We start from the raw sequence: 15,156 nt of genomic DNA on the forward strand, positions 1-15,156 counted from the left end.
ATATTCAAAGTACTATGGACTGTCAAAACCCAAACAGAGCTGTCTTGAAGTACAGCCATAACAATGGTGAGATCTCATTTCACATACTGTGGATATGTTTCAGGAGAGACCAGTCCCTGGAGAAGGACACCATGCTTGGTAAGTGAATGGTCAGCAAAAAAGAGGAAAGTCCTAGACAAGATGGATTGATACAGTGGCTACGACAATGAGCTCAAACAGAAGCACAATTGTGAGGATATGAGGTGATAATTTAGAAGTTACAAGATAATAACGTTTCCACTTATATTTGAACATTGTTACCAGGATTATCTTAAAGCACACCTTTTGCAGGCTAATGCTAAGAATTTTACATGATAAAAGGGATGAAACTATAAAATAATCAGCCATAATGCCCATTACTGGTGTCCTAGATTCAATCAAAGGCAAGAGTAATTTTAATTAAAGCAACAATTAACAATCATACCAGCATGAAGGTAATGCTATTCAATTTAGGACTTCTCACTTCTAAGTTTACATTTTCCTTCCTTTGTCTATTACGCTCCCTGGTCTTTCACACTTTCCATATTCAGTGGTTCACTTACTTCCCTTCCTCGGGTGCACATGAGTAGAAGCTTTTGCTCACTGGCTGGTGGATTTTCCAACTTTTCCAGTGATATCTTAAATTCACTACAACTTCTACCTTTAAATTCCTCACTGTCTTTTCAGTGTTGCTTCTTTGAAAAGCTAAACATTCCTGGGAGAACAAAATGTCTAATTTGTTTTAAAAGTGTCTTTTGTTGGAATTACATCAAGGTTTACAGAGCAGATAACCAGTTTACATCTAACGACTCGTACACATTCTGTTTCATCTCATTCATTGAAATACCCTCAGTGTTATATCACCTAGCCCACATCTTCCCTGTGTCTTGCCTCTGTCTCTCCTTTCCAAACTCTTCTGAATGTTGTCTTTGGGTAAATGTTGTCCCTTTGATTCCTAACGATTGCTTATTCTAAGGTGTGCAAACATCAGTAGTATTATTAGTCTCCTCGCAGACCTATTGCTTGGTTGAAACCTGAGCTAAAAGGAGGGTTTAGTTCCAGACCCAGAGTGACCCCAGACCTCAGTCTTGGGTGTTCCCTAGTCTGTCAGATCAGCAAGCTTGCCTTTACAATTTGTTCTATGTGTTTCGCTCACGTTATCCAGGACCTTCCAATGTGATCTCTTTCGGAGCAGTTGGTAGTGGCAGTCAGGCACCATGTAGTTATGGTATTTGGGTGGCAAAGACTGATGTTTGCATTATCCATTAGTCCACTGGGCCAATTGTTTCCATGCGTCTTTGATTTCATCATTCTTCTTTTTCCAGACAGGGAGAGACCAATAGTTTCATCTTAAACAACTACTCATGAGTTTTTAAGACCCTAGTGGATACTCACCAAAGTAGGATGCAGACTTTTTGTACTATGCTATGCCCAGTGACTCAATTTCCCAAGGTACTTGGTTATGCTCAAGGACTTTCCGTAACTCTGCCCTCTATGTCCACTACATCCATGGACAGAGCTACAATAAGGATAAATACCCACTGAGGAAATAGCATGGGGCCAGGCGGAACTCTGATTACCCTAGGGGAAAGGCGTGTCCAATTCCATACTGGCTCACAGCAGATGACTATGAAGCTGAGATTAGATATGCTTCTACCTTCCAACTCCCTTACCCTGTTCTCAGTCCAACCTCCCCATGGCATTCTCCTGGCATTCAGCTGGGCCACACAGAACTCACAGACAGCACTCAGGATTATGGATTATCCTGGGGGAGCTAACAGTGACACAGAGCCTCTCCTCAACCATTCTGGCAGGCATGGTATTCTCTGGTCCTCAGCCTCTCAGCCCTATGAGATCTTAGCCTCTGCCTCATTCCCTGGGCCAGGAAGCATATGCACCACTCTGCCTCAATATCTCAGCTCTTCTTCGTCTCAAGGTTTCACTGGTGCAGCCTCTAAACTTTAAGCGGAGATCTTGCAAGCAATCTGCTGGTGGCCCTTCAGTCTCAATAGTTGTGGATTCCTCTTCTAGCTTCTGAGATGGCTCATTTATACGTGTTGGGATGACATAACTGAGTGCCTTCATTTATAGTCTTCTATACCATATTTGTATGATCCCACTCAGTCATTTAATGGTAATTCCAAGGACTGTGGATAGAAGTACAGTGGAATTTCACTTTACCACACCTAGGTACAAATATCATGTCAAGCATATATATGTGTATTCCCACTCACTTTCCATTCACAAATCTAATTGTAGCCCACCACGAGTACAGGATTGTACATATGATTATATTTGTCTCTGTTGACATTAACTGCTGCATTATTCCCACGGTCCTTTCCCGCCTTCGTCGTTCTTCGCCAACCTCCCTCTTAATGTAGTCTGCTCTCCCCTTCACGCAAGTTCTTGACATCTAATTGCCTTTCTCTTCTCTTGGAAGTTCTGAGCTACACTATTCTCCCTTTTTACTTTGCTGCTGTTTTCATTACAAACTAATCTCTCTGGTTCTCTATTTTTAGTCTTGTAGGTTTGTTTTATTTTTGAATACTTCTCCACATAGGTTGACTTTTAGGTGCTGTATTGTAATCTCAAATTGTTGTCAGCCACTGCTGATTCTGTCTAAAGAACTGGATTTCACAAATTCCTTTAACTTATGTTTGTCTAAAAATGTTCTGATTTCACTGTTGTATTTGAGGGATAATTTTGCTTGGTATCGTATTCTTGGTTGGCAATTCTTTTATATGCCTTCTTGCTCTGGATGATTTCTGGTGAGAAATCAGAGCTCAGTTTTAGTGGTTCTCCTTTGTAGGTAAGGCTACATTTTTCCATAGCTACTCTCAGGATTTCTCCTATGTCTTTGGTTTTAGAAAGTTTGACTAGGATATGGTTTGGTGATTTTGGGGGGAGGAGAGGGAGGAAGTCTATCCTGTTTGTGGTTTGTTCAGCTTCTTGAATATAAATCTTATCTTTTATGATATATATTATACCATATAGATTTTATTGTCATTATTTTTTATAAACCATTTTATTTGGGGGTCTTATAGCTTTTATAACAATTCATATATCAATTGCATCTTTTATGATATTAAGGAAGCTTTCTTCTAATAACTTTTGGTCAATATTTTTTTGTGCCTTTTGTTGTCACTTCCTTTTCTGGAAAGCAAGCACTTGCTTTTTTTCTTGATGGTGTCCCACATAAATTTTAGGCTTTCGTTAAATTTTTTTGTACTTTTTCTGATTGTTCTAGCAGATTAGTATCAAGATATTTATCTCTAAGCCCACTAATTGGCACTTCTATTGGTTTAATTATACTTCTGTGCCCTTTCAATGTATTATCTATTTCTGAAAAGTTAGTATTAATCTTCTAGGATGTTTATTTGATATTTTATATGGTTTCTAATTTTTAAATTTATTTTATTTGTTTGTTCTTGTAGTATTGTCTTCAGAAGTGCTTTCTATGTTCATCTTGATTTCATATTCATTTTCTGGAACTTCCTCTGAATAACTGAATGTACCTAAATATCATTGTTTTGAATTCCTTATCAGGTAGTTCCAATGCACTAATGATTAATTTAAAAATATTTTACAAGCAAAAAATGAGAGCCCTGGAATCTGGTGCTGGAAAGAGAAAGTGATGGAAGACAGAGAAGTGACGATAGAGTAAGATGAGAGGGAAAGAGCTAAAGATGAATTTTTCTGATTTACATTTTTGTCTGTGTGTCAGTTTCTAGGAAGAAAAAAATGCAGGAGTCAATGTTGGTGATGACTCTAGCCTTGGAAACACTTTGTGGCTGTTCTACTCTGTCCTGTAGCATCAAGAAGCGTCTGCATCAATAGCAATAGGTTTATGACTCTCTAAACCCAAACATTAAAATGTGTTCATCTGAAAAACTAGGGAATAACATTATTTTATAGAAATCTATCCCAATAACTTTCACGAACATTTATCATGTTGACAAATAAATGCTTCAATATTTAAACAAAGAGAAACAAGGAAAATGGGTATTAAATTTCCATGAATACTACAGAATCTGTTAAGAAGACCGAAGCTAGTTTCTGAGAACAAATATCCATTTGAGTAGGTAAAGGGGACGGGAAGAAGGTTATCAAAAGGTGAGACTCAACACGACTAGCCAAATAAATGGATCTGGATTCCAGGACTCAAGCAGAACTTCCTAGGTTGTAAGAGATAATGCCTTCAACACTGAAGCCAAAAGTTCTATTCTCTTGTCATGATCAAAATCCTGCTACGCTGATTTTTAGGTGCAACTAAAAAGTAACACTAATCTATTCCCATATAAAAGGAATGGCATAAGTGGGCTGAGAGTTCTTTAAAAAGGAAAGGGGAAAGGCATTTTAGTGTCATGGTATCTTACATAGGACATTTCAGAAGGCAATAAATATACTCATGCTTGTACCTTAAGTGGAATTTTTCAGAGAATTCTCGAATTGTTATTTCATTAAATCTCCATCATTATGAAACGATCAGTAGATGGAGAGAGAGTGGTTCACAGGAGTTAGGGCACCTATCTAAGGTCACACTTAGACAATGGCAGAACTAGTAGTGACACCACCAGCTTACTCAGATTTAGCACTTTTCCATCTATGCAATGATCCTTCTTTCATAAGAGCTTGTTAGGTTCTCATTCATAAGGAATCACTATAGATTATTTGTCAATAGTCTCTTCTTAGTAAGTACCTTAAAATGTGCGTATGTCTGTATTTAAATCTCAATTTTCATACAAGTTTTCATTCATTTCATAAAATAAAGCACACCTATGGTAGTTGGGATGATCAAACTTTAATTATGAAAGAAAGAATTGTGACTTTCTCTTATAAGAACGATTTCTTTGAAAATAAAATTAAACACAGATAATACCTAAGAGCAGAGAGAAGAAAAATATTTCACTGAGTTTACTCAAATATCATACTCTTAGCAACTTACTCATCTGTACTATAAATGCTAACCCTTAAGAAAGGGAAAGAACTTCTAAGGTCCTAAGAAGGTCATTGAAATTTACTCTCCTTAGACAAGACTCTTGTCAATTTACTTCATGCACAGCTCCACTCAAGGTTGTCTCTCTATTTTCCAGTTCACAGAAATAGAGGAAGCAAAACAGAATAGAAATGTAGTACTTTATAGATATATAAAATAATCCTATACTCAAGTTATTTGTTAAGGGCAGAGTGGGGAGGGAAGTAAAACTATTAAATGCTAGATCAGGGTCATTCAGCAAAGGAACACAAAAAACAATTGTACCACATAATAGTACAAAATTGATGTACCATATGATGATTCGATTTCTGGCTTACATAACAAGTGCCACTTAGGAAAAAAGAAATACATGTGATTGATTTTCTCTCTTTTTCACAGACTAAAAGGTTATATATAAAGTGATAAAATTTCAGAAACCTTGATAATCTCTTTACTGTATCCCAAAATATCTTGGTCATAAAATCCTACTTGCCTTTCTATCTCACCTCTTCAACTATATACATGAAAATAAATGCAATGAAAATTTTACAAATAATCATCTATACAAATTTCCTATAATCAGTTCAATCCTTTTTCATAAGGTTCCCTTCTCTCAAGACTCAGCTGAACCCTTAAGACTGATGTAAAATCAACTCGGCAATTAGCTTATTGCTAACCAACAAGATAAGAAGTTTACAAAGTTTCACTGTTCATATTCCAGTGAGAAACTGCGTGGGTTACAATTCTATGTAGATGAATTTATCTGGTTGATAGCTGGTACTGCCATGTCTGTTTTTACATATATGAACTCTTAAATAGATAACCTTGGTCTTCTAACTTTCTTTCTGTACATCAGAAGTAAATATTCTGCCATTATAAAAAGAAATAAGAGGATACATTTTAGAGTACAGCTTACCTCATCACTCTCAGGCTGTGAAAACACAATTGGCTGGCCTTTATCCGAAGATTCCCTTATGTTGAGGTGCAAAGGAATATCTCCTAAAAGGAGGCACCAGATAGCCATGAGTACCAGGGAAATCATATCAGCACTTGGAACTTTACTATTTGAACTTCAGAAAGAAACAAAATCTGGCTAAGTAAATTCAAATCAACTTGAGTTCTGACTATCTTCAAATTGCTAAATGTACAAGAAGGAAATTTCAAATGAAAACTGTAGGCAGAAATTCTCCTGAGGGTAGTACAATGATTGCATAGACATTTATGAATCTACGTGGCAGCCACTCAAGAGATAAGGCTTGTGATTTTATACTTTGCTAGAGGTTTCTGGCAAAGAATGTTCGGGGGACATTTGTAAATCATTTCTCCCTGTAATGTCTGGTAAAACTACATGATACCACACTATAAGAGAAAATTGAAGAGAAAAAGTACACCCATTCCTCATTCATGGATAATAGGTAAGTTTCAAAGACAGGTTGTTATGCAGAAATTGGCATTCTGCAAAAATGGAAGATGACTACATCATTACAAAATTGCTAATTTACATCATTACATACCTGCCACACCATTGAGACTCACGGCCCAGGCAAGCTGACACATAATAATAACCATCACAGTAAGATACATGTCACCAATGCACAAAATAATAGGGCAGAGTTTTCACAATTGTAAATGTGAAATGTTTGGATTTTAAGTTAGTAAATAAGTGATGAGTAGGTACAGTTTTTCAAAAAGTACAAAAAACCCCACCTCCTGATATTGGCAGATGGGCTAGGAAAACTGTCAAAAAGTAGGTGAGGCTTGTTATCTCAACTACGTGCCTCTTTCTCAGATAGTTCATTCCCTGATATTTACTAATCTATGTAACATCATATGCAACTTGTGAGTTTGATATTTCAGGAAGTATTTGATAAGAAGCTCTGTTATACAGATAAAAATTAAAGTTATATGCCTTTCCCTGGGGTATTTTAATATTAGGTCTTAAAATCTGAGGGTGAAATACTCTGACATATGATTCAACAGAGATTTTACACCACATTATCACAAATATACCAAAAGGCTGAGATGTGGAATGAAGTAAATGGAACCAAAAGTTGAAGAGTTAACTACTCATGATTCTGTACATTCCGAGCCACTCCAAATCTATGCAAAAGTTATTGAAGCATGTAGTATAAGTGTATTTACTTAAATAAGTATTCAGCACTATGCCAGGCAATGTAAATAATTTACAATGAGCACATGTTATAAAAATGTAATCCTAAAAAAAAATACCACAGTGAATGAAGGGGGAAGTGCAGAGTGGAGACCCAAAGTCCATTTGTCGGCCACTGGAGATCCCCTCACAGAGGGGTCTAGGGTAGGAGATGAGTCATTCAGGGTGCGATGTAGCACTGACGAAGAATACAGCTTTTCTCCAGTTCCTAAATGCTTCCTCCCCGCCAACTACCATGATCCAAATTCTACCTTGCAGGACTGGATAGGGCATTGTTTGTACACTGGTGCATATGGGAGCTGGAGGCACAAGGAATCCAGGGTGGATGATACCTTCAGAACCAGGGGTGTGAGGGGCGATACTGGGAGAGTAGAGGGTGAGTGGGTTGGAAAGGGGGAACTGATTACAAGGATCCACATCTGACCTCCTCCCTGGGAGACGGACGGCAGAGAAGGCGGGGAAGGGAGACTCCGGATAGGGCAAGATATGACAAAATAATAATCTATATATTATCAAGGGCTTATGAGGGAGGGGGCAGTGGGGAGGGAGGGGAAAAAAAAGAGGACCTGATGCAAAGGGCTTAAGTGGAGAGCAAATGCTTTGAAAATGATTAGGGCAAAGAATGTACAGATGTGCTTTATACAACTGATGTATGTATATGTATGGATTGTGATAAGAGTTGTATGAGCCCCTAATAAAATGTTTAAAAAATAATGTAATCCTATTAATATATATGTACCTATATATATAAAGTACATGGCAGAAGAACAGATACTCACATCCCTCGTGAGCAAGGCTTTAAGTCTTTCCTAAGTATTCCATAGCCAAATGAAAAAATACATGAATATTTCAGCATCCATTTAACGATTAGCTTTCCAGCAAATTTGGTGTCTTGTCTATGGATCAACTTAAGACTCTATAAGCAATATTCACACACAAAAATAAATATTCATAAGGTTTATAGGGGAAAATAAGTTATAAAAAATGCTTAGAAATCAATATAATTTTTTCTCCTGTTTTACGAACTGCCATTAGAATAAGGAATCCTGGATGCTTTCATTTCCACTGATGTAATGGAAAAGGCTGTGGGAGGCTCCAGGGCCCCACAATCCTCTCTATAGGTGTAGAAGAACAGACTAGGAAGGAGGGAAATCTTCTAGAAAACACCAGCACAGTGAGAGAGTGGGTAACACGTCAACAGTTGTAGCTGGAGAGGCATAAAGGGGTCTCAGGGTAAACAGAATGAGTGAGGAGATACGGAACTTCACAGTCTCCTTGAGGGGCTAGATCTAGAGGAAGTAATAGTATATTTGAGATGTATAGTGGGTTAAAAGGCTTTTCTCTAAAATGGTCAGAGATCGTCTTAACTATTCTTCATGTTATTTTCTCCATAGGTAAATATGGATAAAGAATCCGAAGAGTAATTTTATGAACTAATTTAAGACACGTCCCAATGAATATAGGTTTCTAGGACATCAGTGACAGATGCAAGCCAGGGTTCTGAGAGGGCTCCAGCAGTCAGAACCATGGTTAGTAGAGCACTCTCCCCACGTTCAAGCTCATTCCCATGGCAGCCTCTGCAGTCACTGGAGCCCTTGCTCAATGCCATGTGGAGCCCATGGCGCCATCACAAAGAGTAATTTGTGGCCTTATGTTGGGACCCTGAATTCTTTCTCCCCAAAGCCATTAGATAAACAGTCAGTCTGTAACATTATCTAATTTCTGTGAGCAGTGTCATCGTTCTGGATGCATTTTTAGGGTAAGCAAACATTTGTGAGCTATTGGTCAGAATGGAATTTCCATATTTGAGACTGTCTCATTCTAAATAACTGATTTACAAAATTGTACCACCATTTATAAGTGAGGAAATTCTAATTTTGCCAACATAATTCAATAATGCCATTATAATTACACATTGACTTTATTATATAAGCGAATGTCGATTGGTTATGTTATTATGCAGATTTGGGGAATTGAACTTTCTAGGTTAGTTAAATGAAAAACAGTCATAGAATACAATTAGTGTCTATAATTACAGCAATGTATCAAAATATATCATTGGTATTCACCTGGTATTGTGGTGGCTGCTATAGAACAAATGCATAATAACAATAATACATTTAACTTCAACTTTTAGAAACTTAATTATAATATAGAATGTTTTGTAATCCCTCAGTCTCTAAGGGATCTTAAATTTTAACTACCTAAAAGTAATAATTCACTCTATGCCTCCCATATTCAACATCTAACATCTGTCTTTGTCCCAAAAGAAACTTGCTCATAATTAGTATATGAAAACAAGCTTTCTAGAAAGTCTATTAAGTTGCTCATGGACTTTTAAAAATCATGTTTTATCCAAAATGTGTTATACTTAACACGATTTGAGTTCTCACATCACTAATTCTCTCATCTAGTGCTGTAAACAGAGTTACACAGTGTAAATTTTAGGTGTCATATTTTGTAGACAGAACCAACATTTACACAAAGATTACAAAAAAATTGGCCTTTTTATGTATGCACTATGAACTGCTGCTTCCAGAGGTTGCGACAGCATATTGCAGGTATTGTCATATAGATCTGCCTATATGGAGAGACATGTCTCTAAGTTAACAACTGATGGCTGTTACTTAAAATATAGACTTGAGGCCACAGTGCCCGGATCCCATACGTCAGATTGAAGCTGTAGGCAATTTTGATTCATCGAGAAGCGTGTCAGTGCAAATCTTGCTAAACCAAAAGCCTTCCACTGATGAAGCATTCTAAAAAGGCAATGGAAAGTTAATACCTAGGACTACACTATACTAGCTGAATTGACAACATAACGCTAAAGGAGGGAAAGCATTTTCTGAGAGTCACTTCATCCCCATGCCGCATCTCCACTTTTCCTTCTGCCAATTCCCATGAAAACTCACACCCTATGGTCTTACCTAGAACATCAAGATCCAGGGTCCGCGCTAGTTTCCTTGCACCATCAGCACCAAAAATGTGAGTTCTGTGTTTACATTTTGGACACTGGAAAACACTCATGTTTTGAACAAGGCCCAGAACCTAGAATCATAAAACCAGACTGAAATTAAAACATAATCAAGCCAGAGTTCAAACTTTACTTCTTCAAGTATTTCCTGATTGGCTACTAGGTTCAGATGATACCCGATAAGACATGTTTTCAAGAAACTCACAACCTAAGGGTTGTGACAAGACATGGGGAACGACTTTAACAATATGTGATAAGTGCTAAAGGGAGATAAATGAACATTAACTATAAAACTGTCTGAGAGGAATATTTGAGTTGTCTATAGATAATTGTTTCCACACGCTGAGGATGAGAAGAGAGGATGAGGCCTGCACTGGGAATTTGAGGTGGTGGAAGGAGGTGCCAAGTCAAGGTGAGGAAGTATAACTGTGTGAGGTCTATTTGGTCTGGAACTAAGTGGGTGGCTAGGGCAGAAGGTAGTGGGTAAAGGCTTCAGGGTTGAGGGGCTCAATGACTTCCACGCATTTGAAACGTTCTTCAGACGACAGGAAACCAGCAAGGCTTTTCGGTAGAGAGCACAGACGAGGACAGGCAAGTAGAACCGTGTTTCAGAAATGGAGCGCTGCTGGCAGCCAGGAGAAACTCAGGGACGAGAGCAGGGACAAACAGTTCAGAGGCTGACTGTGGGTAAAGGCGCACAGTCGTGACAGCTCATATACACTGAGGGGTTGTTAAATGTAAGGCACGGGGATAAGTGTGTTAAACATAGCCTCTTATCGCACTCCTTAAAATAACCTTAGGAGATGAGTATGTCTCTCCCATCTTCATTCTGTACATGAGAAAACTGACATGGCTAATAAAGGACGTACACTCAGAATGTTATTGTCTGGTTATGTCTGGTAGAAAATGCCTATTGCTTTCTCTGAGGTTCCCCACCTTCAAGCACAAAAATAGATCCTTTATAAACATTTGTTGAATAAAATCGACAAGCTCTGCAAATGTAATCCCTGCTCGTGTTGCTTTTAATCCTACTTTCTTATTGATGAGACACAGTGACTCTCTTCTAGAATAAAAATAAGAAACCCTTTACTTGGTAATAACAATGTTGGCATGATACTATGAATTTCATCAATAAGATTATCAGGATAAGAGATGTCTCTATAAGAGTATTTATATTCTAAATGAAGAATAACACTGATAGTCCACAATGAGACCCGAGGAAAGGAAAATGATCATATTTGTTGTTATTTCTGACAAGAGGAAGAGAAAACACTAAAGTTGTCCACAATATATATAAATGAAAGCAAAGAGGGAAGGGTATACATTTATAACTAAGAATTTTCCAAGCCGATAATCCATACTCTTTTTTCATGATGCAGACTATCACACACACACATACACACACACACACACACACACACACAAATCACACTCTTAATTTTGCTTTAGTAATTTAGTGTCATCTCCAGAAAGTTATACCAAAAAAAAACAAGGCTTACTATCACATAGCTTATTTACTTATTCACTGTGTCTATATAACACACTCATAGCTTGGGCAGTTTTACTGCCATTTTTGTTAAACACTATATATCTCCTGACTGTAAGGCTTTCATCTTAATCATAAAAATATCACTCAAGAAATAGAAAAAAATACTTAAAGAATGTGAAAATCGAGGGGAGGGTGCATTCCAGTCCAGCGAGATGGGAAAAGCATCCCTACCCTGGAATTTCTTAGACCCCCAGGACCCAGAACCACGGCAGTTTGTGTGATTTACTTCTCATCACACCGTTCTCTATGGACTGTATAAGTGTCCCAGACATAGTCTCTACAGGATACATAAATGTCTGAGACATGAAATATAAATCTGTAACCAAACGATATTTATTGAGCTTCTACGATAAGCTAGGAACGGGACTAAACACAAAGAGTAGCAAGCAGCTGTGAGCAAAACAAACGTGATCCTTGGCCCCTAGAGCTTGTGCTGTCATTGGAAGAACAGACTGAAAAAAATAATAGTGCAAAAAAATGCTTATAAAAGAGAACAGCTTCTCTGGAAATAAAGTGAAGGATAACATGAAAGTGAAAAACAGAAAACCCAATCTACTCTGGAAGTCTGAGAGGTCTTCATTAAGAAATACTTGCCTTAAGAATTAAAGAATGAGCAGGCCAAAACAAGGCTGGGGAGGAGGGACACACATTCAACACTCAAGTATGGAGCATATGTCTTCTTAAAGGAATACAAAGCCCATGTTGTTCGGGTGTAATGCATGTGGAAAGGTAGGTCTTGTCTAAATTATGTAATCAAGAAGCCTGCACTAGAAGGAGTGTAGAAGCCTTTAAGCAAAGAGAGACGATTATACCTGCATTTGTAGTAGATCATTCTCAGAACAGTAGGGTTTTAAAAATAAGCAGGAGGTGGTGGGGTGTTTACATCTGTCTATCCATCTATCTGTCTGTCTATACCTATCCCCTCTATCTGACTAACATATGAATACGGATGCTCATTGGGTTTGTTTTTTTTAAATATGAGATGATAGTGCATTTGGAGTTTGTCCCATCAGGTCAGATTGTTAATCAAGCTTTCTATTTAGAGATTCTGAAAAGATTGTATAACAGTGTGTGACAAAAAGGCCTGATTTGTGGCAGCTGGGGGTACTGGTTCTGCCACATATTTCTCTTGGTGCATGCACCTTACCCGCCTGACCTCACTCCGTGTGACTTGTCTCTGCGAATGAAGAGGGAGGTGAAAGGAGTGATGTGAGGACGTAGACGAAGTGAAGATAAAAACGAGGGAGGTGCTGACGCCATCCAAACAGATGAGTTTGAAAAATGTTTCCAAGAATGGAATTGCAGATTGGACAAATGTATTAAGTGAAATGGAGAGTACTTTGAAGGTGATAATTTGAATTGTTTCTACAAAAATTAAATACACAGCTTTGAAAAAAATTCCGTTGGGTGTGTGTGTGTGTGTTACCGTGTGTGTATGTGTGTGTGTGTGTGTGTGTGTAAAAAGTATTGCTAGTAGTGTTCCAGCTCATATGTTCCCAGGTTTATTCCAAACAAACATGCTCAAACCAATTCCTGTTATCAGTGAATGGCTGCAGACAAGTCCCCTGAGTACTCTTGTCGCAGTCTTGCTAGGGCCTTCAAAATTAAATGTCCAAGCAAACAGTAACTTCTATGAGATCTGGACCAGTTACATTCAAGGCACTGATGTGGTCAGAAGTTTACGGTGATCATTTTTTAAAGATTCCAAAGGAATAAGCTTTATAGACTTTCTCAAAGGGCATGGGACAGTGATGAAAGCTTATTAGGAAAAACAATTAAGAAAATTTTAAAGTGTATTGATGAGCAAAAGAACAGAAAAGTGGCCTTGAGGGTTAAAAATTTTTTTTTCCAATAATGGAAAAAGATTTTAGGATAATGTACCTGTTCATTCTTGAAAGGCAGCAATAGCTTTCTTAATGAGAAACTTGTGGGGAAATCTTACCCTATCTACCCTATTGTCCTGGTCTTTCCCTTTCAGACATCTTTTTGTTTTCCAAACAAAGCACATATAGAAGAAACACCATTTGAGTTGCTCAGGATGCCAAAACGGCCATTCTGACGGAGTATGAATCACAGTGCCCATTTTCTTTTGGAAAACACTCCAGAGATCTAAAGAGTGCCTTTACAAGTGTATAAACCTAGATGGAGGATCTTTCAAGGCCAAATAATGTCACATTTTGATATTTTTGCTTAATGAAGCTTTTTTATCTTTTGTAGAAATACTTGTTTACTTACACATGCGTGTATACGTGTACGTGCATCTCATTGGTTCAGCGATCGCTCAGAGGAGTTTAATTCTTTCTTATAAGCTCTCTACACTTATACTACATGGGTTAATTTTTAAAATGATTTGATAATAGAACAAAATGGAAGAGAACAGACCAACACATTCAATACTGATTTACAATGGGAATGTCACTACAATGTGTTAATTAGATATCCATATGGGTAAGCAATGGATCTTAACCCCTATATCACATGATACATGAAATTTAATTCTAAATGGATCACTGAGCTAAATATAAAAAGTTAAACAAGAATGCTTCCAGAAGAAATAAAGATTATATCCCTTTTTTAAAAAAAAGATTAAAGGGTTCATTAAAGAAAGTTAGCATATTATAATGCAATGACAAATGCTCAGGGCAGTTGTTTACCAGGACATATTACAAAGTTTCTGGTCTGCTAATAAATGCCCAAAGGGCATATCACTCTGCTGTAAACCTCAGCCTGACTGCACTCAGTTCAAGCTCCAGGGGTCAGCAAACCCAGCTTCCACAATTAAGTGCCCAGAGGCACCCCACATTGCAAGCCAACCTCCTGCACAAAGCTCTCATCTTAACTTGCTCTGTGGGTTCCATGCTTGGTTTCAAGATAATATTCTTATAATCTGTGGTAAACTTACAGCCCCAAATTTTTCAAGTAGGATACAAAGAAACACTAAGCATATGTGAAAATGTTTACTTATTTATTTGATCAAATTAGAATATATTCAAAATAAGTAATTAGATAAGACACTCTTCAGAAAATCATAACACAAACTATGGTGCAGTGAATCTGTACTACATATGTAACAAAGGACATATATATGTTATATAAACATCCCCTGGAAATTAATTTTTTAAATGCAGATAATTCATTTCTTTTAAGAAAGGACAAAAAAATCTTTTTAGGCACAACACAGAAGTAGATATCTAAAGACCAACAAGGGACTTACTCTGTATCGTTGTTCATCAGAGAAGTACATATTAAAGCTATAATTATGTAGCATTTATTTATTATCCACTTGCTCTAAAGACGACATTTTTGCTGCTATTAGGTGTCAAGTCTATTCCGCCTCACAGTGGCTATATATAAAACAGAACCAGCACCGCCCGGTGACGGTCTTGCGCCACAATCTTGCCAGCCCTTGCTATGTCTGTGCTAATTGCTGCAGCCACCGGGGCACAGCAACTTGTCGAGGGTCTTCTCTT

The 15,156-nt window shown here is 37.6% G+C and overlaps 1 protein-coding gene across 1 annotated transcript in view; it reads right to left on the bottom strand.

Annotated features, from left to right (window-relative positions):
* NUBPL (NUBP iron-sulfur cluster assembly factor, mitochondrial) overlaps window positions 1-15,156 on the bottom strand; it is a 247,923-nt gene that overhangs the window by 10,902 nt on the left and 221,865 nt on the right. The window contains exons 9-10 of the mRNA XM_075530761.1: window positions 10,091-10,211; window positions 5,910-5,992 (exon numbers count right to left, since the gene is read on the bottom strand). Coding sequence (XP_075386876.1) covers window positions 5,910-5,992; window positions 10,091-10,211 — 204 coding nt within the window. The remainder of the gene's footprint in view (window positions 1-5,909; window positions 5,993-10,090; window positions 10,212-15,156) is intronic.

Source organism: Tenrec ecaudatus, chromosome 14 (assembly GCF_050624435.1).
Source record: "Tenrec ecaudatus isolate mTenEca1 chromosome 14, mTenEca1.hap1, whole genome shotgun sequence".
NCBI classification, from domain to species: Eukaryota; Metazoa; Chordata; class Mammalia; order Afrosoricida; family Tenrecidae; genus Tenrec; species Tenrec ecaudatus.